The following is a 27,293-nucleotide window of genomic DNA, read 5'->3' on the forward strand; positions in this document are numbered from 1 at the left end:
CAAAACCTACAGAACTGATCCCTAGAGCAGTGGAAGAATGTTATTTTCTCGGACGAGACATCCTTATTTCTGACCACCGGCCGAGTATGTATGTGAAGATAGCCAAAAGAAGCATTTGACCCAGACTGCCTTCTTTCAACTGTTAAACATGGAAGAGGACCTTTGATGATCTGGAGGGCTATATCTTGGAAATCCGCCGGGCCCAATGGTTTTTCCTTCATGGCAGAATAAATAATCAAGACTATTTAAGCATTTTATATGATCGAATTCATCCTATGGTTGTGGAACTGTTTCCGGATGGAAATGTAATCTTTCAGGATAATAATGCACCAATTCATACAGCTAAATTTGTTACTGAATAGCCACGAAAGACATTCTAGTGTAGTTTGAACATCTTATCTAGCCACCACAGTCCCCAGATCTCAATAGTATCGAACATCTATGGTGCATTTTAGTAATGAATCGATATCCTTCACCATCGTCACTACAAGAACTGAAGACTGTTTTAGCTGAAGAATGGACAAACATTCCTTTGGAACCAATTCAAATTTGTAGGAGTCCATACCTCGTAGAATTCAAGCAGTATTTACTGCCAGTAGCGATCCTACTCCTTACTAAAATAAATTTGTTTGAAATTTTAGGGTGTTTCCATTATTTTGTCCAACCCCTATATATATATATATATATATATATATATATATATACATATATATATGCATACATGCATATATATACATTCACATACATATTCATACATACATACATACTTACGTATATATATATATATATATATATATATATATATATATGCATTGATCGATATAATTACATATTGATATATTTATAAATAACTAAAATAATTGCTCTAAAAAATATGTTTTGTAATTTGTTCAGAATCAGAAGGCAGTGCCTTTGATCTTTGACATGACCTTTAAGACTGGTGAGGAATAAAAGGAGGGGAGGGGTAAAAATATGAACTCAGGTTTTTTATTCTTTCTTCATTTTCTTTTTTTTTTAATTTTTGCTATCGGAAACAACAATACATCAATGCATCAGGTTATTTTCAGATCGAACACCAGACTTAGATGTTTGCAACCGAGTGCTCTCCCTTAAAAGTACCCATGAACTAAATGGTAAAGTCAAATTGGGTGACAAATTAAATCTATTCAACTTCACTCACATGGCGTTGATTGAGCTGGAAACTATAAAAAAACGATAAGAGATGCTACAAAAATCAAAACCACGACATAAATCAATTCGCCATTTAATCTTCTTCAAAAGAATCGCCTTCTGAAGTCACACACCAAATTCAGCATCGTTTCCTTTGATGTAACCAACTCCTCCTCCTCTTCCTCCTCCTTTGCCTTGCATCCTTTCAGGGTCGATAAAATAAGTACCAATTGGACACTGGGGTCGATGTAATCGACTCATCTCCTCTTCCCAAAGACCGCTGCCCTTGGGACAAAATTTGAAACTATCATCATCATCATCATCATTATTATTATTATCATTATTATTATTATTATTATTATTATTATCATTATTATTAGGGCGGCGAGTTGCCAGAAACGTTAGCACGCCGGGCGAAATGCTTAGCGGTATTTCTTCTGTCTTCCGAGTTCAAATTCCGCCGAGTTGACTTTGCCTTTCATCCTTTGGTGGTCGATAAATTAAATACCAGTTGCCTACTCGGGTCGATCTAATCGATTGGTTCCTCCCCAAAAATTTCGGGCCTTGTGCCTAGAGTAGAAAAGATTATTATTATTATTATTATTATTATTATTATTATTATTATTATTATTATCATTATTATTATTATCATTATCATTATTATTATTATTATTATTATTATTATCTTTGTTTCTTCAGGTACTCCTGCCATGGACGTCCGGCCCGTTCTCCTTGCTCAACCGACGGAGCCTTACTTTGTTACATCATCGATAGTCGGTGAACATGTCCGACCAAACACGTGCCGTTCTCCTTCTCACCAACACCACCACCACTATCACCATCCTTATCATCATCCTATGTGCCTCCAGTATTGCTGAGGTCATCTCACAGGACGACTTCTGTTTCCGAAATTCTTGTAAGTTGACCGAATCCACAAACTCTTTTTACGCCTTCATCGTATTTTATGTCGTCGCGGATTTTGCTGTTCGTGTTATTGTTGCTGCTGCTGCTGCAGCTGTTGGTGTTGTCGCTTAATGTTGTGGTCAGAAGGGAAAGGATAACACCCTTAATCCATTATCTGGATCCCCGTGACTTTTTAGTGGAATGGAAAATGTCACCCTCAAAGCAGAGACCTGTCCGATACGCTTGTAACAGACTGTATTTTACCAAAGGGTTCCCTAATGGTTAGATAGTAACATTGACCCTTACAATGAAATATGGTGTAAAGAATCCAGTAAAAAAGTCACAGGAAAATAAGTCATAAGGGTTTTGTCCGGGGGCGGGGTTATCTGAGGGGGTTTTGTCTGGATCCCTTAAATTAATTGTGACTTTTTCCCTACCTTTACCTGCAATTTACCAGGTGTATACCTCATGCTTAATGGCACTCCAGCGGTTGCGAGGACGAGGGTTCCAGTTGATCCGATGCATTTTTAAAAACATTTTTAATCTCTCGTCTCTTGAATCACTTTTGTAACTTGAATTCATAGAAAAATTGAAATTAGAGAAAATATTGCCTTCTAAGATTGTAATGAGTTTTATTTTTCCTGTTTGTTCCACTAAACATATAAATCCACACTCTCTTATATTATGTATGTATGACTGTGTCTACATTTGTAACATTATATATACACATATATATATACATATACATATATATATATATATATATATATATATATATATATATATATATATATATATATATATATATATATATATATGTAATCGTCTTAGCTTAAAGGAAAAGGGCTATACTATCCCAATCTTGGAGCTCCCGAGTGAAGTACAATCATTTCATCTCCACGTGACTCTTGATAGACTTCCGTAATTGCAGTCTTGGTAGTCTTCCGTAATTTTTTTTTTCTTAGTGAAAATCGTGCAGGCGTTGTTATCCAACTATTAAAGCTTGGTATCCTGCGTGTTCGTATTATATTATCCTTGTATTAATCTTATGCAAAGAGGATTTCTGCATGAGTAACCAACCCTGAAAAATACCCTACTGTAGGATATGTAATAGCCAAATAACGAGGTTTTAACCTGAATTATACGATATAAATGAATATGTATGTGTATGTGTGTTTGTGTGTATGTATGTATGTATGTAAGTATGTATATATAATGTATGTATAGTACGCACGTAACGTACGTATACATTTATGTATGCATGTATGTATGTGTTTGTGTGTGTCTCCAAATTAAATAAATTATACCATAAAAGTGACAGTTAACAATTACATAAATTCATTGGATCTTACATGAATAGAAAAAAAGAGAAATACTTCCAGTTAGAAAAAATACTAAAAATTGAGTAAATAAGTAAAACAAAATCTATAAAACAAATTACGAAAATACCAATAACAAAGAAATGAAATAAATAAGCAAATAGGAAAATAGGATTTCCCCTTTCTCTCCGTTCTTCAGTGGCTTTACTACACATATCTACCATCACTTACCGGTTGTTTAAGCTCCTTTGCAGAAGCTGTAAAGTCAATCGACAACCATGGCGCAAATCTACTCGTTTGGAAGAACGTTTATCTTCGCGCTTTGAACTTTAATATAGTACCTGAGTTTACTTAATTCAGCAATACAAATGCGAGGTTGCATCGTACATAAGTGGCCGAAAATTTGCTTTATGTGTTCTTCCTTTGATCACAGAAATAGACCTTCTTCGAATGCTACAAACAAAAACGCCTTCAGAGAATAGAAGTGGTTCAATACGAAGGCGGTTAACAGATTTCTCGTTTGTTTGTTTAACCAAGCATGTCTTAACAAAAGGCTATTGTCCAAAGACGCGCACACACATACACACACGCACACATGCTGAAAACGCGTGTATATATGGATATGTACATCTGTCTGTATATACATATTCATATACATGTGTATATTTAGAAATACGCATGCATATATTTATATGTGCAAATATGTATAAAGGTTTGGATATATACATAAATCTGTGTATACATAGATGTATGTGTGTATGTTTATGTTTGTGTACATATATATATATACATATACATATGTATATTTGACCCTCTTGTAAAAAATCGACGCTGCTTAACAAAACCTTCGCAGTTAAAAAGCACATGAAAGTTTGTTTAGAAAAACAACTACGAACTGATTAGAGGTTTTAAATCTGACAGACTGGAGCAGGTTGGTGCGTTGGTGTAAAGGTAGCACCATTGGTCGCGTAAACAACGAGGTGTCGGACAAATATTTTTCTCCAATCTACACTTGCATGATCGAATGGTTCAGGCTAACCTTTTTTGCCACAGTTACTCACCTTTTGATAAATTCACTGGGAGAGAGTGAGAGAAAGAAAGAGAGAAAGCACTTTTCTCTTTACCCTTTTCTTCTATTTCCAAAGGAAGCCCTTCAGCGTATGCACCCGTGACAAAATAAAAGAAATAGTTATTATTGGTATTATTATTTTTCTCCTCCTCCTCCTCCTCATCATCATCATCATCATCATCATCATCACCATCATCCTTTCGGGGTCGATGAAATATGTGCCAGTCAAGTACCGACACCCAAATCTCAAGCCTTTTGCACATAGTAGAAAGGATTATTATAATTATTTTTATCATCGTCATCATCACCATCATCATCATCATCATCATCATCATCATAATCTACGTCATCATCGGTATCCTCCTCCACTTCCTCCATCTCCTCCTCCTCCTCCACCTCTATCTCCCCTCCTCATCCCATCCTCATCCCATCCCCCCTCCTCCTCCTCCTCCTCCTTCTCCTCCTCCTCCTCCTCCTTCTCCTCCTCCTCCTCCTCCTCCTCCTCATCATCATCATCATCATCATCATTAATATTTGCTATTCTAGCGATTATTATTTAGTCGTCAACCTTTGTATCATTATACGAAGTTATTTACAATTTAATTAGTTTGTCTTCAGTTATTAATCAACAGCAATTAAGGCTGCGGAGCGGGAGAGGTGTGTGGTTGGTGAAAAAAATTCTGGTGGATCGTTAAATAACAATGAATCAGGGATCGATCTTAGTGTTATGCTCTATTGGTCCTTTTGTAACTAAATACGATATCCTTGTGTACTCTATTAACTGACTCCGCCACCAACGCCACGACCAACGCCACCACCACCACCGCCAGTGTCTGTCCGTTTGCTTTTGTATAACTGAAGTCAGTGGTACAACGGTGAAATGGGAATAGCAGGGCGGACAAAACCAGTGAAAGCTGGACAGAACCAGTGAAGCAGCGAACACATGCATACATTCATACATACGTTCATACATACATATACACATACATACGTATATACATACATGCTCACACATATAGTCATACATACTCGGGAATATACATGCACGCATACATAGATACATACGTGCGTACGTATGTGAAAACATACGCACACACACATACATATGCCCATACACGCATACACACCTTCCAATCTACTTAGATGCAAATATCCATTTATTCATTCATGCATACATTTACACATAGATACATAGATACATATATACATGCATACATACATACATACATACATACATACATACATACATACATACATACATACATACATACATACATAGGCGACGAGCTGGCAGAAACGTTAGCACGCCGGGCGAAATGCTTAGCGGTATTTAGTCTGCTGCTACATTCTGAGTTCAAATTCCGCCGAGGTCGACTTTGCCTTTCATCCTTTCGGGGTCGATTAAATAAGTACCAGTTACGCACTGGGGTCGATATAATCGACTTAATCCGTTTGTCTGTCCTTGTTTGTCCCCTCTGTGTGTAGCCCCTTGTGGGTAGTTAAGAAATAATACATACATACACACATACACACATACATACATACATACATACACACACATACATACATATGCCCAACTGATAAGCTTGGATTTTCAGAAAATAAACCAACCAATTAGCTAGCACATTAGAAATACAATCTGTAAGAGGAGCAATAATAATATGCAAGACTTTTATCAAATTTAAAAGGTGACATTGTTTTTTTTTTTGTTTCTTCATTTTGTTATTTACATTCTAATCATGGAGGTTTTGTATTTTTGTTTATAAACCAAATCCTTTCTCGGAGGAAGAATTTAAATGATTAAAAAGAGAAGAGAACATACATGGTACAGATCTTGCAGAAACAATCACTTGATATTGTTGCTTGGGTTCACAAAATAAAAGCATTTCTCTGTTGGTTATGGAAGTCCGCTGTCCATTTAACACGAAGATGGTGACAAAAATATTGAATGAAGACAACCTTAGCGATATGGTCTTCCGTACTGTAAACTTACAATTAATAGTCGTAAAATTTCTCGCCAACAAAGCTCTCCTTTTAGAAGCGAAGTACCATCACCGAATCTACTAAATGTTCTTGCTTTTGACTTATTGATCACTGTTCTTATTTAAAGACAATTAGTTTACTTGTGAGAGTCTCTCACCGACAGTTCCCATAGATTTTGGATATTCTCTCTCTTTCTCTCTCTACCTCTCTCTCTCCGCATCTCTCTCTCTCTCTCTCTCTCTCTCTCTCTCTCTCTCTCTCTCTCTCTCTCTCTCTCTCTCAAAATCGAGCTCGTTATTTGTGAATATATTAGTCTCTTTACATCAAATGATAGTCTCCAACTATCCGATATTTTTCCGTAGTTTATCGATGTTCTTTTGGAGAGAAGTAATCCATTCTGATTCTGTGTTATTTCGAGCGATCTGTTATTCCCATCTGTTGACCAACGGTAATTGCATCAAAATACAATAAGACATGAAATGTCCAAAAGCTGGGAGCTTCCATTTTTGCTATGTATTCTTTAGCAACTTAATCGATCACTGATAACACCGAGTCACTAGGTTTCCTTTCTATCGATTCTTGTCGTAACAATCATTCTTCCATTTAGTGGTTTGTTAATGTAAAACGTGAATTCGTTCCAATATTACCGCCAGCAGTGTTTTGATCTGCATGCTTCCCTCATTTATGTTTGTTCCGATATTACTACCACATCTCCGTCTAATGGCGGCAGTTCTATCTCAGCGTCATTGTTTCCATTTTTGTTTTTCTCACGGTTCATGGTTTTACAAATTTTCTCGATCCCAAAAGGCAAAATATACTAATCTACTGATTTTGTTATTTGCTGTGCAGGTTTTTTGGTAGATTTTACGAGAAGAGCAGCAGTGTTTTCAGCTCAACAGACCATAGCTTACTAACAGAAGCAATATTTCAGCGAGAAACATTGATTCACATTGAATTGTGAATAGATACGATATTTTGCATACCATTAACCCATCATCTTTTTTCTGTAACTGACCAACGGAACTTCCCTAACCTTGGTATATATCTTGATTCAATTCAAAACTCCAGTAGAATTTCTCCTTTTAGTTCCACGACCTGTGGTAGCTAACATTATTATTCTGTCTTACTACCATGGTATATACAGCAGTAATCCAAGGTTTCATTTGTATTTTTAATTTCACCGCTTCATTACCACAATGATTTGCTCTAAAAGCCGCTTCTTTGCGATCATCTAAAAGGATAGCGAATATTTTTCTAGGTTTCTATAAGTGACGTACGTTTTAGTAAATTGTACGTTTTAGTGAATTGTACGTTTTAGTGAATTGTACGTTTTAGTGAATTGTACGTTTTAGTGAATTGTACGTTTTAGTGAATTGTACGTTTTAGTGAATTGTACGTTTTAGTAAATTGTACGTTTTAGTGAGTTGTATTTATTACGGAAATGAATGAGTAATCGTTTACGCTCGTGTGACTGAACGCAATGCCGTGTTTATATATTTAAGAACGTGTGTACGTATTTATATGTAAGTTAATTTGTATGACTTCTCTTCTTGATTGGAATTTTAGCATTTATTTTCATTGGCTACCAGTTCAGTTGCAAGGTCGCAAAAAAAAAAAATACTTTTCGTCTTTTCGCATTCATTAGCGCAACCATTTCATCCCTTAAACTTAATGACTTGCGGATTTTCATCGCCCCAGATTTTAAGATAATTCGTAGCGTATAAATTATGGACGTACATTTTCTCTGGGAATCCAAGTTAATTTCTACTTTGATTTTGACAAGCTGGTACATATCCTATCTGTTACTCCAATATGAATAATAGATATTAGTGAAATATTTTGGGTACTGAAGCTCCACCACATCAATTCTCCATGGGTAACTAACCAGTATTTTCATTGGATTTTGCTATCCCTTAATGAGGTTTGTATATACGACGGTCTTCTTTCAGTTTCCGTCTCTCAAATCCACTCACAAGGCTTTGGTCGGCCCGACCCGGAAAGATGTGGTTGGGAAGCAAGCTTCTTACCACACAGACACGCCTGCTGCACATTAACTTATTCACAAGCTGGCAAATACATGGAAATCTCTTGACGTAAAGATGCTTAGTTACTTAGTTACGAAGAACTCAGATAAGCCTCAATAACCTGTGTTGGTTTGTTTATGTTATCGCACCTAGCGGTTTGCGAAAGACGGTGTCGTTAGAATAAAACCCAGATTCCAAATAAGTACTGCGGTCGATTTATTCGACTAAAACCTTTGAAAGCGGTGCGCCACGATGACCACAGTCTGAAAATTGCTATGAGAAAATAAAGTAGACGTGCATGCAAAGATGAATCTGCGCATTTGTATGCATTCACCTGAGCCACAATTGCATACGATCATACATACATGAATGCATACGTAACAGTCGCATACATGCATAAAGGCATAACTGCATATATGCATACAGGCATACATACACAACTGTTACATACATGCATAAAAGCAAAACTGCGTACATGCTCACATGCGTGTATACGTACATGTCAGTTAAGTGCTTATGCATAGTTGTATATATGCATGCATGTAAACTTACATAGCAGTTAAATGTATGCATAACGCTATAAATGCATATATGCATAGATACATATATACATACATACGTTCGTAAGTACATACATACATACATACATACATACACATGATACATACACAGACACATACACAGATACATACATACTTGCATAATACATACATACATACATACATGCATACATGCATATATACATACATACATGATACATACACAGATACATACATACATACATGATATATACACACATATACACAGACACATACATACATAGATACGTACAGATAATACTCATATCAATTCATCCATCCATTCATGCATGAATACATACATACTTACATACATACAAAACAATCGTACATATACATACACATACATTCATCCACACATCGATCGATCGATTCATCCAACCATCCATCCATCAATCCGGCCATCCATCCATCCATCCATCCTTACCACACACACACACACACACACACACAAACACATACATACGTACACACACACAGACACGACAATTGGCAAGATAAACAATTAAGATATCAACCTCCTCCCTCTCCTTTTTCACCCTTCCTCTCCTTTGCCCTTGTGTCATGTATTTACTGACGACGTCCTATTAACATCACGAGATGCAATCTGGCCGCGCTGGGTGTATATAAAGCAACTCAGAGGCTGTAAAGGAGAGGGATAAAACGGAAGGTGAATAAGTTTTGATCGATAGTGAATGGTTAATCGATACACGATATCTATAATGCATGATACATGCCCTAACAATATAACTTCCATTTGAAAAGCAATCTTTTTGCTCTTCTTTTATTTTTATCTAAATGAATTATCTTCGCTCTGTGATTGCATGTCGATGCTTGGGAGTCGGACGAACTGTGATCTTTGTGTTTGGCTCTGTGTGTGGGGGATGGGGGTGGGGGTGATTCTGTAAACGTGTGTGCGTGTGCGTGTTTTTGTGCATGTGTGTCTTCGTGTGCGTTTGCATTTCTGTGTGTGTGTGTGTGTGAGAGAGTGAGAAGGGGGTAGAGTGTGTGGGTGTGAGAGAGAGAGAGAGAAGGGGGTAGTGTGTGTGAGAGATAGATAGAGAGGTAGTGGGTGAGAGAGAGGGAGGGAGTGTGTAATTGTGTACAGCAGTGTTTGGGGGAAATAGTAGTAGTAGTAGTAATAGTAGTAATAACAGCAATAATCGTAATAATAGTAGTATTAGTAGTAGTAGCAGTAGCAGCATCAGCAGCAGTAGTGGTAGTAGTAGTATTACTAGTAGTAGTAGTGGTAGTAGTAGTAGTAGTAGTAGTAGTAGTAGTAGTAGTAGTAGCAGTAGTAGTGGTAAACGGTACTAGCAATGGCGCCTATGGTACTGGTAGTGTTTCCTTGTTGTTGTTGTTGGTGGTGGCGATGGTATTAGCGGCAGCAGTAGTGGTGATGGTGGTGGTGGTGGTGGTGGTGGTAGTGTTTTGTTGTTCTTGAGATAGAGAGGGTAGTAGTTGTGATGGTGGTGGTGGTGGTGGTTGTGCTGCTGCTGCTGCTGCTGCTGTTTGCGCTGCTGCCGATGGTAAAGGCAGCGGTAGTGGTGGTGGTGGTGGTGGTAGTGGTGGCGGTGGTGGTGGTATTGATGTCGCTGGTGTTTTGGGTGTATGGTCTCAAATCTTCCTTTATCCGTTCAGTAGCTCGTAGATACCCCTATTATACCCGCCTGAAGGACCAAATGCCACCCTGTTCCGTTTCCTTATGTCTTTATGTCTCTATCCAACCCGACATTGCAGTGATAAAGCATAAAGAGGGAAGTGTAACACTTCGCACATATTCGTTTCACAATTTGGCACAAGGCCAGCAATTTCGGGAGTCAATCACATCGACCCCAGTACTCTACTGGTACTCCTTTTATTGACTCCGAAAGGATGAAAGGCAAAGTGGATCTCGGTGGAATTTGAACTAAAAACGTAAAGACGGACGAAACGCCGCCAAGCATTTAGTCCGGCGTGTCCACGACTCTGCCAGCTCTCTCTCTCTCTCTCTCTCTCTCTCTCTCTCTCTCTCTTTCTTTCTCTCTTTTCCTCTCTCTCTCTTTCTTTCTCTTTCCCCCCTCTCTCCCTCTCTCTCCCTCCACTTTTTCACTTCTCAGTTTGTTTCTGTACACTCGTTGTTGTTGTATTTGTTCAATTGGAGTTAAGCTCTGATCAAACTGAACTGTAATCCAAAGAATTCTTTCTGCGTCTCCTTCGTGTGTGTATGGGTGTGTGTGTGTGTGTATGTGTGTGTTAGGGTATGTGTATAAGTATGTGTGTGCAGGGGATCTATGAAGAAAGTGCTACCAAATTCTCAGTCGGGGGACAAGTTAGTGAACCCATCGAGATTCGCCAGGGTGTTAGGCAAGGGGACGCGCTCTCACCGATCCTCTTTAACATTGCAACCGATCCGCTGCTAGATGTGTTATCGGGCAGCGGGGATTTGCATGTTGAGGGGATCCGAGTGAATGGAATCGCATGTGCGACATGCCTTTGCTATTGAGTACTACAGTTTATTGTTTATTGTTTTTTTATGTTTCCTTGTGTTGACAGTAAGAAAGGACATTGAATAATGCAGATACATTTTTTTTAAAAAAACGTGATCCAGTAAGGCGGCGAACTGGCAGAAACGTTAGCACGCCGACGAAAGGCTTAGCAGTATTTCGATAATCTTTACGTTCTGAGTTCAAACTCCGCCGAGATCGACTTTGCCTTTCATCCTTTCGGAGTCGATAAATTAAGTACCAGTTGCATACAGGAGTCGAGCCAATCCACTGGCCTCTTCCCCCAAAATTTCGGGCCTTGTGCCTACAGTAGAGAAAAAAAAAGTGATCCAGTGAGTGATTCCTTCCTTAAGACTCTGGGTCTCAAGTGTAAAGCTCCTCATTACCTTTTAGTCCTAAGTTCTCTAAGTTTCTTAGATTTGAATATTACATTTTATATATCTGCTAGAAAGAAGCATCTGATTGTCTCCTGGTCCTGACATCTCATAGTTTTGATATTAGCTTATTACATTTTACGTGTGTGCTAAAAGGAAGTTTGTGATTGTCTTCTGGCCTTGAGTTCTCAAAGATTTGATATTATTTATAAAACTTTCCAAATCTGTTGAAAGAAAAAGGACATCATGCTATAGGTGAAAGGAGCATATTTTTCATTTTATAGACTTGCTTTCGTTCTACGATTTTTAGTGACTCATTATCGAAAAGTGTCTAAGAGCTATTGCTTAGCGTGGCAATGTCTTTAAATTATTTAGGGTTATTATTTTGGCATACAATGTTGTATGACCGTTGTTGCTGTTGTTGTTGTTATTAATTAATCTATTCTCTCTATTACTGTTAGTTTTGTTGTTTATATTCGATAGAAATCTTTGCCAGTTTCGATGTCTTTCATGATTCATTAGTTTTTCGTTGTATTTTGCTTCGTTTTCTTTCTTTAGTTGTTTGATGTTGAATTTCATTTCTGTTGCGTGTGGTTTCGTTGTATTGTGTCTGGAATTGGTTATATCTGGTGTATAATTAGGGCTATACTTTTTTTTATGTTGCCATGTGGGAATTGCATTCAAGATACGTCTATAATTATTTCGTTGAATAACTTGCAGTATCTGAGTTACTGATCGAATTCTGAAAAAGGAGAAGAAAATTAAAAAAAAAAACCTTCATTTTATTTCTTGGTAGAAAACTTTCTATTGTACTTTCTTGAAGATTCTAAACGTGGTATGGTTTCGCTTTCTGCATTGATGTTCTCGTGAGTGTTTTGTGATGATAATTAGAAGGTTGCCCGAAGAAAATTGCAGAAGTGTTTACCAAGCAGTTATAGATATCGAAGATACGTACCTGCAAAAGAAGCTGGTGTCTGACAAAGAGTTGTGTTCGATACCGCAGTAAAGTATATAAATGCGAGTGTGAAAGGGGTTTGCTTATGATAATATTGTTTTTGATATTAGCGCGCATGTGTGTATGCGTTTGTGTGTGTGTGCACCCGAGTGTGTATATACATACACACACACACACACACACACACACACACACACACACATATATATATATATATATATATATATATATATATATATATATATATATATATATGTATATATATATATATATATATATATATATATATTTATATATACCGGAGTAAGCACATAAAATGGGCAACAAGGTGGAAAAAAGAGTACACAAATACCAGAGGTAGAGTAATATGCTTTATAAAGTATATATATATATATATATATATATATATATACATACATACATACACACACACACACGCACACACACGCACACACACACATATATATATTAAGATATATATATATATATATATATATATATATATATGGAACAAAAACGCAATAAAGGACAATAAAACATTCGGACTGATAGACGATACAAAAGCGGACAGGAAAAACAACAGGGGGAAAAAAGGACGGGTCATTCGTGTGTTCAGTCAAGATACCAGATGTCCTTACTGTTTCGGGCAGTTACAGTCAGGATGGCGCATGGTTTAGTGTTGCTAGTGATCGTGGTTTCAATTTCGAGACGATATGGTGCGTTGTGTTCTTGAACAAAACACTCCATGTCACGTGGTGTACAAATATATGTATACAAATTGTTTATTGCAGGTAAGAAAATGAATTTCAAAGTGAATGGCAAAGAAAACGGTCGGGAGCCGAACAGAATTCGCGAAGAACATCTTTCGCCAGGAAACAGAGGACAGGTGTATATGAACCGTAAGTTAACAGAAAGTTACAACCCGGATACCCAAGACAAAACTGATACCGTGTCCGAAAAACTGTATGTAGACCAGACGTCCGTCCGCTATAAAATACACCACAATCACACACTGAAGTTAAAAGGTTCAAAGAAGAAAAGGAAGAAATTAAAACGTAAGAAGAAGGCGAGGAAAAAATTTAAAGGTACGTTATAAAAGGACTTTCCCTTACGAAAATTATATATACATGCATAGATAGACATGCATACACACACATATATTCTTTTATTCTTTTATTCTTTTACTTGTTTCAGTCATTTGACTGCGGCCAAGCTGGAGCACCGCCTTTAGTCGAAGAAATCGACCCCAGGACTTATTCTTTGTAACCCTAATACTTATTCTATCGGTCTATTTTGCTGAACCGCTAATTTGTGGATACGTAAACACACCAGCATCGGTTGTCAAGCGATGTTGGGGAGACAAACACACACACACACACACACACACACACACATATATATATATATATATATATATATATATATATATATATATATATATATACGACGGGCTTCTTTCAGTTTCCATCTACCAAATCCACTCACAAGGCTTTGGTTATCCCGAGGCTATAGTAGAAGACACTTGCCCAAGTTGTCACGCAGTGGAACTGAATCCGTAACCATGCGGTGGATAAGCAAGCTACTTACTACACATGAGGTATTATTTTAAAATTAGTTGTGTTGTTCCGTTTTATTTCTCGTGGTGTTTGGACATCAATTCACTTTGCACGTTTTAGATCATCATCTATCAGTGAAGATTAACAATGTCACTCGACTAATATATTTTTAAGTTCATCAAGTTGAAGGTCCCTGGTATTTGCATCACACAGCGGGTGTTTATTTAATGAATCTGTGGATTGAAAATGGATCGCGTTTTCAATTTGGTCATCGACATTTTAAAATTAAAATACCAAAACACGAAACTTTCTCTTTGCTGTATTCCACATTAAATTGAATGTTTGTATTTATTCTATTGAAGCGTCTTTTAAATTCGGATGTATTATAAATACATTCATTCGAAAGGATAAAGCAGTCATCTAAATATTTGTTTCAATTCTCTCCTATAAATTGGTAAAATGTGTATTCATAATTCTGTAGTAGTAGTAGTAGTAGTAGTTGTAGTAGTAGTAGTAGTAGTAGTAGTAGTAGTAGTAGTAGTAGTAGTAGTAGTAGTAGTAGTAGTAGTAGTAGTAGTTGATATATAGTAAATATTCAATACTCCACTACTAGGTTTGCAAGAACTTTGGCTGCTTTTGTTCCCATTTTAGTTATATATATATATATATATATATATCAGGGCCCATCTTGATATCTTGCCAATTCTATCTTTATCTCCCTTTTTAGCCCCACTTCATTTACTCCTGCCCCTTTTTGTATAATACAAGTATATATGTATTCTCTCTACAGCAAGAAACCTGTTATGTGCTTTCAGCTCTCATCATCTAGCCTAAAACTGATTCACCCTCTAATGTAATCCAACCCTGCAGAAGCGGGTATAAGTGTTGCGAACAAAACATGGTGAACTCGCTAGTACTTGTGACACAGGAAAGCATCCAGTGTACTCTGTAATGTTGTCGGTGTTAGGAAGGGCATCCAGCCTTAGAAAACAGGGCAAAATATTGGAGCTTGGTGCATTCCTCCAACCCATGGTTCCTTTCAAATCATCCCTCACCACATGCTAGCTAAAAGACAGAGATGTCAAAAGAAGATGGTGGTGGTAGTGGTGGCGGCGATTGTAGTGGATCTAGATGTGGTAATGATGTATCACCATCTCAACTACAGAGCTAAAATTAATTATAAAAGATATTATCAAAACTAGAAAACTGAGTCTAAGCTTCGATGGTATTCTCGCAACAACGAATATCATCTTGTTCACCCTCTCACATCTGAAAACTTCATCTTCTTTTACTTGTTAATTCTTTTAGAGAAAACAATTATTATTTATTCTACGTAAATGTAAAGAAACAAGCAAATGTTTCTCTCGTTTTCGAAAATCTGCGCAGAAGTCATTTACCAAGTCATGCTAATGTTACGAAGTTACAAATAAACCATCTGGTCTATATCTTCATACATGAACAAGTTTTAATCTCAAAGATGACGGATGACACCATTCTCTCTTCTCCAGAAACACAAGATGTTATTACCAAGAAGTGCATTACAAAATGTGTGACAACCCAACAGATGGAAAACCAGTAAGTTGTATTATTTACTCATATCTTTATTGTAAAATTTTGTATACTTTTAAACCCTGTATTTAATGAGTCTTCAGCTGATGTATGTATATATGCATGTATGCATAACTGCATATATGCATGTATGCATAACTGCATATATTTATGCGTGTATGCACAACTGCATATATGTATGCACGTATGCATAACTGCATATATCTATGCATGTATGCATAACTGCATATATGTATACATTTAAAGTGGTATGAACACAAACCAGAACCTGTGATAGAGAATGAGGATGCGTTGTGTAATGTGAGCAGCTTTCTCGTTCTTGTATCCTGGTTCTGTAGCTCAGCTTTTGTCTATTTCAGAAAGGGAGCAAAGGATTTCAATTCTGGCATAGCCCCATATATTTGTGACCTTAATAATGTTCCCGTCATTTAATTTTGTTTTGCTCACCTTCCTATTTCTCTCCTTGTACTTTTTCGTAACTTTCCTTCTCGTTTCTCCTTCCATTATACTATCGTTTTGCTGCACTCCTAGATATTTGTATCCCTCATTACGCCACAATGATCTAATAATGTTGTTTTGTGATAAATTTATGCTATCAAAGTTTATCTTCCAGGCTCTCTTTGTGATTAGGTCTCTTCATAATTAGAACAGCGCACTTATCTACTCTAGGTTCCATTCCAATAGCTTTACTGAACACCCTCACTTTTTCTCGTGGCAGTTCTACTTCCCACACTCTTATTGCTTTCTCAAGGAAGTTGTTTCTCTTCTCATTTACTCTGGGCGTTCTCAGACACTCCAAGAGCCAACAGTATGGGACGTTGTCGTAAGCCATCCTGTAATCTATCCACCCTACAGCTACATTTTTCTGCCTTACTCGTACTTTATTTAATATTCTGCTATCTATCTATCTATCTATCGATCTATCTATCTCTCTCTCTCTCTCTCTCTCTCTCTATATATATATATATATATATATATATATATATATATATATATATATATATATTTATCTTTCTCTGTATATACATGCTTGCAATCGAACTCGGAATCTTGGGGTTAGTAGCCCGTGCTCTTAACCACTACGTATGCTGTGGGCAATTATGGAGTGAATTTTAGGGCTTATAAATCTAATATTTTCCTATCCTTCCTTAGTACCGGTTCCCATATGCTATTCATATCTGCACTCGGTCTGCTTAGGAGGTTGTTGTGCTCATGAATATGTGCTGCTTCTTTTAGTTTTCTCATTTTCCAGTGGTGTTCTCTGTCTAATATTTTTTAACTCCATCCCACAAGGGGGAGGTGGTCTCCATTTTACCTTGTTTTATACGTTGTCATCCAAACATCTTATATTTATAATAGTCTTCTGTTTTTTTACTATATTTCTATACGCAGCTCAAACAGCAAGATCACGGGTTCAGTTCTGGAAGAAACCCAGCAGAATGCAAGATCTGTCAGGAAGAAGGAAATTGAATATGACGTGAAAGCAAAGAGGCAGAGAGAGGAAATGATATCTGTGGGGGAACGTCACCGGAGTAGATGTGTGTAGCAATGAAGGTGGAGGGGGAAGACGATGTAGAGTGGGGGATGTGGTTGTTGTTGTTGTTTTTGTTTTTGTTGATAAGAAGTGTCCGACGCACAGAGAGAAACACTGAAACGTTGTACGGGGGTGGGGGTTGAAGTAAAGGTCTAGATTGCTATGAAGAAAGAAAGAAAGAAAGAAAGAAAGAAAGAAAGAAAGAAAGAAAGAAAGAAAGAAAGAAAGAAAGGAAGAAAGAAAGAAAGAAAGGAAGGAAGAAAGAAAGAAAGAAAGAGAGTGAAAGAAAGAAAGAAAGAAAGAAAGAAAGAGAGTGAAAGAAAGAAAGAAAGAAAGGAAGAAAGAAAGAAAGGAAGACAGAAACAAAGAAAGAAAGGAAGAAAGAAAGAAAGAAAGAAAGAAAGAACGAAAGAATGAAAGAAAGAGAGAGAGGAAGTAAGAAAGAGAGAGAGTGAAAGAAAGAAAGAAAGAAAGGAAGAAAGAAAGGAAGAAAGAAATAAAGAAAGACAAAGAAAGAAAGAAAGAAAGAAAGAAAGAAAGAAAGAAAGAAAGAAAGAAAGGAAGAAAGAAAGAAAGAGAGTGAAAGAAAGAAAGAAAGAAAGGAAGAAAGAAAGAAAGGAAGACAGAAACAAAGAAAGAAAGGAAGAAAGAAAGAAAGAAAGAAAGAATGAAAGAAAGACAAAGAAAGAGAGAGAGGAAGTAAGAAAGAGAGAGAGAGTGAAAGAAAGAAGGAAAGAAAGAAAGGAAGAAAGAAAGGAAGAAAGAAAGAAAGAAAGAAAGAAAGAAAGAAAGAAAGAAAGAAAGAAAGAAAGAAAGAAAGAAAGGAAGAAATAAAGAGAGAGAGTGAAAGAGAGAGAACGCGAGAGAGAGAGAGAGAGAGAGGGAGAGAGAGAGAGAGAGACTAAGAAAGAGAGAAAAAGAAAGAGAAAGAAAGAAAGAAAGAAAGAAAGAAAGAAAGAAAGAAAGAAAGAAAGAAAGAAAGAAAGGAAGAAAGGATGGAAGAGAGAGAGAGAGAGAGAGAAAGAGAAAGAGAGAGAGAGAAAGAGAGAGAGAGAGAGAGATAGAGAGAGAATGAGAGAATGTGAAGAATTATTTCCATAAAAAAGGAAATATACGGAGTTAACCAGAACCGAAAGCTATCACCATCGTAGGTATATAATAAAAAAAATATAAAAGACAGAAAAAAATAATACATATCAAGGGCGAGAACTCTATATCCTTTCAACCATCAGAGTTACTCACCCTGAATATCTCCAAATTTATTATTTTCAGATTTTTCTAGTTTAAATCTCAAATGAAATATTTGATCGTTTTATTGATAACAATTATCTTTTCTATATATCCGTAGTATATTCACTGGAACACGATTTATACGTTTGTCTGTTCATGTGTATGTTTAGCGTATCGTGCATGCATCTGTGTGTCTGTGTGTATGAGAGACGGAGAAAGAAGCAGACGAAACGTTAATATTACAAAAGAAAGGCAGAAATTCTACCACCATTTATATAGACAATATTAAAAAATACATACAGACTAACGTATCAAGGGAGATCACTCTAATCACCTTATTTAAGCTTCGAGAGTAACCTCCCGTGAATTTAATTATTTCTTAAATGATTTTTCCTTTCTTTTCTGCCTTTGTAATTTTTTCTTATGTCTAAACTGAAATATTTCAACAGTTTATCACAATTACATTTTCTATATATTCGTAGTACATCCACTGGGACTATATTTTCCAGACGCACACTTAATTGTAATTGATGAAGCGTACATTTTTTTATCAACAAACGGAAGAAGGAAACATCACTTTTTGTCTTACCCCCACCCCAAAAAACCCCCCTATTTATACCAAATAATCAGCTAAAATTACCGTTTCAATAAATGTGGAACTTCAATTCATTTCTGCAACAATGTGGCCTAGAGAAAGATTTTGAATAAATATATTTTGAATGTAAATAATTGTCATTTATAAAGAATTGTGCATGGTTTGCATACGGAAGAGTATGTCGGCAGACACAATAGCGAATTCCACAATGAATCATACGCACATCCAGATTCTTCTCATTTATATATATATATATATATATATATATATGTATATATATATATATATATATATATATATGAATTTATATATATATGTATTTATATGTATACATGTGAGAATATATATATATATATACATGTACATATACACACATATGTAATTTATATTCATTTGTATATGCATGCATAACTATTCGTAGACAATTGTACACATACATAGTCACACGTACATTCACAATATATATATATATATATATATATATATATATATATATATATATATATATATATATAAAATCATAAATATACAGGGATTAGCATTGAGTTCCTTCTCCAACATACTGAAAATTTAGAAATAGCAGTCAAAGAACTACTGATTCTAAACTAAAAAATTTTCTCTAAATGGATGGCGATATTTATGGCACACATAGAACAAAATACCAGATGAAAAGCAAAAACAAACCTGCCTTTAGTTAATTGGGTACGAACGTTTCGCGGTTAAGAAATTAATCTATTCAGTTTTAGAATCAGTAGTTCTTTGACTGCTATTTCTAAATTTTCAGTATGTTGGAGAAGCAACTCAATGCTAATCCCTGTATATTTATGATGATAAATGGTTTTACCGATAAAGGTTTTTTCATACTGAACTACTTGGCAAAATCGTTAATTATTAATTCTATTACTAATTGACGATTCCCTGCCCTTATTCTTGTATAAATTATATATATATATATATATATATATATATATATATATATATATGTATATGTATATATATATATATATATATATATATATATATATATATATATATATATATATATATATATATATATATATATACGTCGGTATACATATATAATGCAGAAAAATACGTTACCGGCCAGCTTTAACTGATCACGCTATTTAGTAGCATTATCACGCGTTTGAGAATAAAAACAAAAGAAATATTTCTGTATCTTTCAATACATACATACATACATACATACAGACATACAGACATACATACATACATACATACATACATACATGTACGCACGCATGAACTCACACGCCAGCATTTGCAGTTTTGTAAACGACAAAGAACTACAGTCGTTGAAAACTCGTGTAACTTTTATTTTATATTTGAACTGAGGTTTTTGAGAATTGATCCAGTTTCACAGTTAGTTATTTGTCAGAAGAACTGGTGATTTGCAGAGATATAATTTACATATATACGTTTGCATGAAGAAAAATTAAATGGTGTTGTGTGTCTGTATATACATACATACATACATACATACATACATACATACATACATACATACATATATATATATATATATATATATATATATATATATATATATATATATATATATATATATGTATATATGTATATATATATGTATATATATACATATACATATATGTATGCATGCATATATGTGTATATGTATATGTATACATAAATGTATATATGCATGTATAAATATGTGCATATATATGCATATATATGTATATATGTATATATATATATATATATATATATATATATATATATATATATATATATATATATATATATATATATATATATGTATGTGTGTGTGTGTGTGTGTGTGTGTGTAAATACATATGCGTATATGTATAATTTGGGTACAGGTCGTTACAAAGAGTAAACGAGAACAAATGAGTTCAATACGCAAACAAGAAGCGAAACGAATGGAAAACAGGACAAGTAACATACAAAGAATGTCCCTACTTATCCACACACACACACACACATATGTATGTATATATAGAACAATCTCTTCTTAGTGGTCAGAGCATAGGTGGTCTACTGCTAGCATAATGGATGTCCGCTTAGTGGTCATCCCTCTTATATGTATATATGTACATATATATATATATATATATATATATATATATATATATATATATATATATATATATATATATATATATTCATACACCCCTCGTATATATATTTATATATTTATATATATATATATATATATATATATATATATATATATATATATATATATATATAAATATATAAATATATATACGAGGGGTGTATGAATAGTCTTGAGCTTCAAAAAAAAAAAAAAGAAGACATGGTACAAGACTCCAAGACGTAAGACTATATATATATATATGCAAGAATGTTTTTTCAGACGAATTGTTGACAAATTTCTGCTCCCGTTGGCTGAACCAAACTCTGCCTTCATATTATGTTATATGATGTTATATTATACTATATTATATTATATTGTATGCGTTATAACAATATACAGTCATGTTTTCATATATGTGTATATAAACACACATATACATATATATCCATGTAAGTATGTATGTGTATATATATATATATATATATATATATATATATATATATATATATTATGTTCACATATACACATATATATACATTCATATATATTCTGCCTTTTGAAATGAACTTTTTGAATAAATATATTTAAAGTGTCGATTTTCACACCATTAATACAACACTCCTGCTATGGCACCACGACACATAACTAAATGCTATGGCCCATGCTCCAGTACTACACCATCATTCAACGCTTGCTAGACACAACCATAATTACTACCACACACACACACACACGCACACCACATTTTCAACCACCATTCAGTACCATTCTGACACTAACTACTACTACTACTACTACTACTACTACTACTACTACTACTACTACTACTACTATTTCATGAAACAAATCCCTACATACTACAACCACACTCCACCGCCGTACCTTACCACCACTAGACCTTACCCAACTCTACAAAGCACTATCCGAGCCAATAAGGGAGCCTTTTGTGTAACCACTGGATCTGTTAGAATTAACAGCCAAGTCTCCCTCAGAAATATCCTTTAGCTTAGCGGAAAAAGTCGTGATGGCCACGGCTGGAATACCTTTGATCATAGGTGTTTTAACTACGCAACCTGCACCACTGCGCGCAGACATCCACTCGCCTTTACGCACGGCCACGCACGAGTGCACATTACTGACATAGATACGTTATCATCACAGAAGCGAAACTACAGGACTTCAGTTAAGTCAACATTACAGCACACAACCACCACTACATCCACATACACAACCACCACCGCAACAACCTCCAACGCAACAACGCAACAACGCAACAATCACGGTCGCAGCGACCACTAAGACAAACCCATCACCAGATCAACCACTATAATAGCAACAACAGCCACCACAATGACAACCCCAAAAACCACTACTACAAGAGCCACTACCGCAAAAACCACCGGTGCCGCAATCACCACCGCCACAAGCACCACTGCAACTATCACCAATGCAGCAACCACCACCGCAACTACCACAACAATAACATATCACCACCACAACAACTACTACCACAACAACCACCACAAATAGCATTACATCCACAAGAATCACACGAGCTAAAACCACCACCATCACAATAACCACACACACTACTACCACAACAGCCCCTGCCGCCATCACAACTACCACGAACTACAACCACCACACCACTACAATTACCACTATATCCCACGTCATAACCACTATAACGCAATCACCACTACACTCAGTACTACAACACAGTACTGCAATCACACTACAATCACCAATACAATCACTAAACCACAACTGCATCCACTACTACAACAATTATTACTACAACCGATACCGTCACAACCACCATCATCGCCACCACCACCAAAACCACAACCACCACAAACACAATCACTACAACCACAAACACAATCACTACAACCACAAACACAATAACCACCGCAAAGTCCACCACCCATACAACAACACTACGACAACCACTGCTAAACTACCACAAGACAACTACCATCAAATCCACCACTATATAAAAACCATACTACGACCAACACTACAATTTACAGTACAACACTAACCCAGACCACCATTAAACAAGTAATACTGCCACCAACACTGCAATCAATACAACTACCGCACCACAACCGCAAGCACTAGAACCAATACTACAACCAACGCATCGACAACCACTAAATCTACAACCCTATAGCTACCACACGACAACAACAACTACTACTACTACTGCTACTACTACTACTACTACTACTACTACTACTACTAGTAGTAGTAGTAGTAGTAGTAGTAGTAGTAGTAGCAGCAGCAGTAGTAGTAGTAGTAGTAGTAGTAGTAGTAGTAGTGTTACTGCTATTACAACCAGCATATCAGAGTCCCCACTAAAATATCACTGCAACTACTACTACAACTACTAGATTTAAACAACCGCCACAACAAACACAACAATCACCGCCAACACCACCGCAACAACAACAACAACAACAACAACAACAAAAACAACAACAACTACTACTACTACTACTACTACTACAGCTACCACTGCACCTACAATAACCGACACATGACAGTTTATTTTTGTAAAAAAAAAAAAAGAAAGAATTTGTGAAAATATTGAAAATAAAAGACAATCGATATCTTCGTTGATTTTGTTGTTATTGTAAATTCCAGTAGAATTGCTGTTGTAATGATGATGATGATGATGATGATGATGATGATGATGATGATGATGACTACGACGATGGTGGTGGTGGTGTGACGCAGGGATGCCACTAATGGGTTTTTCTACCCAGATGTTTTTTTGTTTTTTTTTTATGGAACGATGATCGCTTTATGGGTTTTAATTTCTAAATTTACAATAAATCTTGGTGTTTAAGTTTATAAAGATCGAATGTTTATAAGGCCGGGGTGGTAGTAGGAATAAGCGCCCACTATCTACAAAATGCTCCCACATGGCGTGCGTCTCAGAAAGCCTCTGACAACCAAAGTCCAACTCCCGGCCTGCTCGTGGCGGAACTGCTTTTACAGACAGGAGAAGGGACAAAGGCGGGTCTCTGGCGCTTTAAAACAAAGTGCTTCAGATAGTTAGGGCTCGTCAGCCTAGGAAGGCTGCCCATCTAGGAGAAGGAAAACTCTAATTTCAAACCTCCGCTGCCTTGCGGCCATATCCAGTCATGGAAAAGGCTTCAGGAGTAAACCTCGAGGAAAAATCCGGAGTCGGAGCCCCTAAGGCAGCTCGATGCTGATCTCAACTTCGTTCTGGCAGCTCCTGCGACTGCTTTGACGCCAAACTGTAGCAGCCCTGCTGTCCCTTTGGATCCATCAACGAGGTGGAGAGGGGCGGACAAGCTGCATGGGCAACAGCCTATTCTCCATATCACACTGCCCAGGCTTACATCCGTCCACACCATCCTAAAACTGGAGAGGACACTCCAGCTTCACCATTAATATGGTGTCGACACAACACGGGGAGCAACATATACCGGTTATAAGCCTTCACTCGATTGGCGTAATGTGTGGCGCCAGGGGTTGCTTCCGACGGTGGGAGAGATCTTCAAGTCTCACTGGACATCTACAGCCCGCCCCAAGCTGGGCAGCCCTCAGTCAGTAAGGTGATGTCCCGTCACTGTCTGCCATCCTCATTGGGTGCATGGGGATTAGAAAAACATCCGACAAGCAGACCGTTAGTCACAGCACCAGTTAACAACAAAATAAGACCTTCAAGCAAGAGACCAGCTCTAAAACTGGGATGTTGGAATGTCCGGTCAATGATCTATATATATATATATATATATATATATATATATATATATATATATATATATTTGTGTGTGTGTGTGTGTGTGTGTGTATCAAGCGATAATGTTTGCTTGGAGACGAGTAGCGGAAGGTAAAACCAGTCTATAAGTTAGCAAAAGTGAACGTGCGGTGAACGCAGTTGCAGTGGTGGTGGTGGTGGTGACTGTGATGATGGTGGGTACGGTTAAAGTCATTGATAGGTATAAGAACATGGGTCTGCAATCATTATGTCAATGCTTCTAATAATAAAGCAGTTGGTGTGGCATGCGCAGCAAAGTACTCGTTATTTCCATTCGTTACACTATCAGTAGAAGATATGCGTTGAGGTTGTCTAAATTAAATTCGACAGTTTCCTGCTCATAAATTTTTTGAATTTTTTATGTTAATGAGTTGAAATTACTTAACATAAATTACCAATGTAAGGCAATAGTAATTTGTCTGATAAAATTTCCAGTTCTAAATGTTTCACTTTACTTCACCTTTAGGCACAAGGCCAGCAATTTTTTTGAGAGGGCGGGTCCAATTCCATTACTTCGATCCCGGTGCTTAGCCGGAACATATTTTATCCCCTAGATTGGACACCGAACCCAAGGAGTCAGAAGAAATGCTGCCATACGCTGTGCAAGAGTGATACACATAAGGAAGTTGTATTGCTTAAATGAAAGTCATGTGGGTGAGAAGTCAAGAAATTGGACTCTGAAACATAAGACTGTTGGTTCACTTCCTGGTACGAGCAATGCATAGTATCCTTCAGCAAGGTACTTCGTTTTATGTTGCTCCAGTCTGCACGTTGGAAATAGGTGCAGTTTCCTTTCCCCTCCCCCCACCATATGTCGTTAGACCAGAGTCTGTAATGACTGCAGACCCATGTTCTTATGCATATCAATGACTTTAACCCTATCCCTACCATCTTAGTCACGACTATCACCACCATCGCCACTGCTATTGCGTCACCACACGTTCACTTTTGTTGGCTTATAGACTGGTTTTACCTTTCGCTCCCCATCTCCGAGCAACCACCATTTTGTTCAAGCTCTATTACTCCGCAAATCTTGCGGGCGCCGCCGATGTGCGAAGTCCAGCAATTGTTTCATCGAAACAAATCTCACCTGGCTTCTTCGGCAGAATATAATTCCTATATTTTTCGTGTTCGGCAAGGAATAACTTTCTTAAAAGTAGTCCTACTTTATTCGCGTTTGTCCAGTTTTTCAATTCTTCTTTGACGATCTCTTGGTATCTTCGAAACTATGTAGAGAAGGTAATCCTTTCTTCTGGATAATAACTGAATTCTTCAATCGAGTTTCCTTTGCTGTCTGGAGAGTACGAACGTGAAGTATTTTCAGACTTCTTCAACATTAATTCCAGCAATTGTTGATTTTGTTGTTGCTGCTGTTGTAGTCGCTGTAAGATCTTCAATTATTTCTTTGCATGATATCAGAACATCTTTTGTCTGAAGCCACAAAGAGAAAAAGACTACAAATAGCAAAGCTTCTTCTGCAAAAATTGAGATGGCACGAAGCCACCAATACTGTACACAGATGAAACGTGCAAATGTACCACAATCCACAAAATGATTGTATGTATGCAGTAAATAAAGAGGACATTCCGGTCAAACAAAGATTATCCTTTCGGCGGCAGAAACCTGCATTCATTAGGGTGTGGGTGGGTGTGACTTCAAATGGCGTGAAGACCCCTCTAATTTTCACTGAAGAGGGTGTAAAAATCAACCAACATGTTAAAGGATAAAGTAGTCCCTTGGGTTATTGCAACAATTGGGGACGAAAGTGTAACTCCTCAACAAGATAACGCAATATCTCATGCGACTAAAAATGTCCAAGAATGGTGTCGAGGGAACTTCAAGTTGTTCTGGTTGAAAGATTTCTTCCTCCGACATCAGTCTGATGGACTTTGGCATATGGTTTATCCCTGACAGCAAAGCCCGTGCTAATTCTCACACGAGTCTCAGAGCTCTTGAGCACCATTTGTGAAAATGCCACAACGAAATCTCCGAAGAAACTATTCGTACCACTTGCTCCCAAGTTGTTTCGAGACTCCGGCGGATAATCT

General features: G+C 36.7%; 1 protein-coding gene across 3 annotated transcripts in view; it reads left to right on the forward strand.

Moving 5' to 3' along the window:
• Positions 1 to 18,121, forward strand: part of LOC106881492 (uncharacterized) — a 79,965-nt gene extending 61,844 nt beyond the window's left edge. For 2 of the 3 annotated variants that reach the window (XM_089364083.1, XM_089364084.1), the window contains exons 2-5: positions 1,870 to 2,086; positions 13,653 to 13,946; positions 15,926 to 15,992; positions 17,346 to 18,121. In XM_089364083.1, the coding sequence (XP_089220209.1) occupies positions 1,954 to 2,086; positions 13,653 to 13,946; positions 15,926 to 15,992; positions 17,346 to 17,532 (681 nt within the window). In that variant the 5' untranslated portion in view covers positions 1,870 to 1,953 and the 3' untranslated portion in view covers positions 17,533 to 18,121. The remainder of the gene's footprint in view (positions 1 to 1,869; positions 2,087 to 13,652; positions 13,947 to 15,925; positions 15,993 to 17,345) is intronic. The other variant, XM_014931895.3, reaches the window with a different exon arrangement.
• Positions 18,122 to 27,293: the final 9,172 nt, after the last annotated feature.

Source organism: Octopus bimaculoides, chromosome 16 (genome assembly GCF_046866305.1).
Source record: "Octopus bimaculoides isolate indiv1 chromosome 16, ASM4686630v1, whole genome shotgun sequence".
Lineage (NCBI taxonomy): Eukaryota > Metazoa > Mollusca > Cephalopoda > Octopoda > Octopodidae > Octopus > Octopus bimaculoides.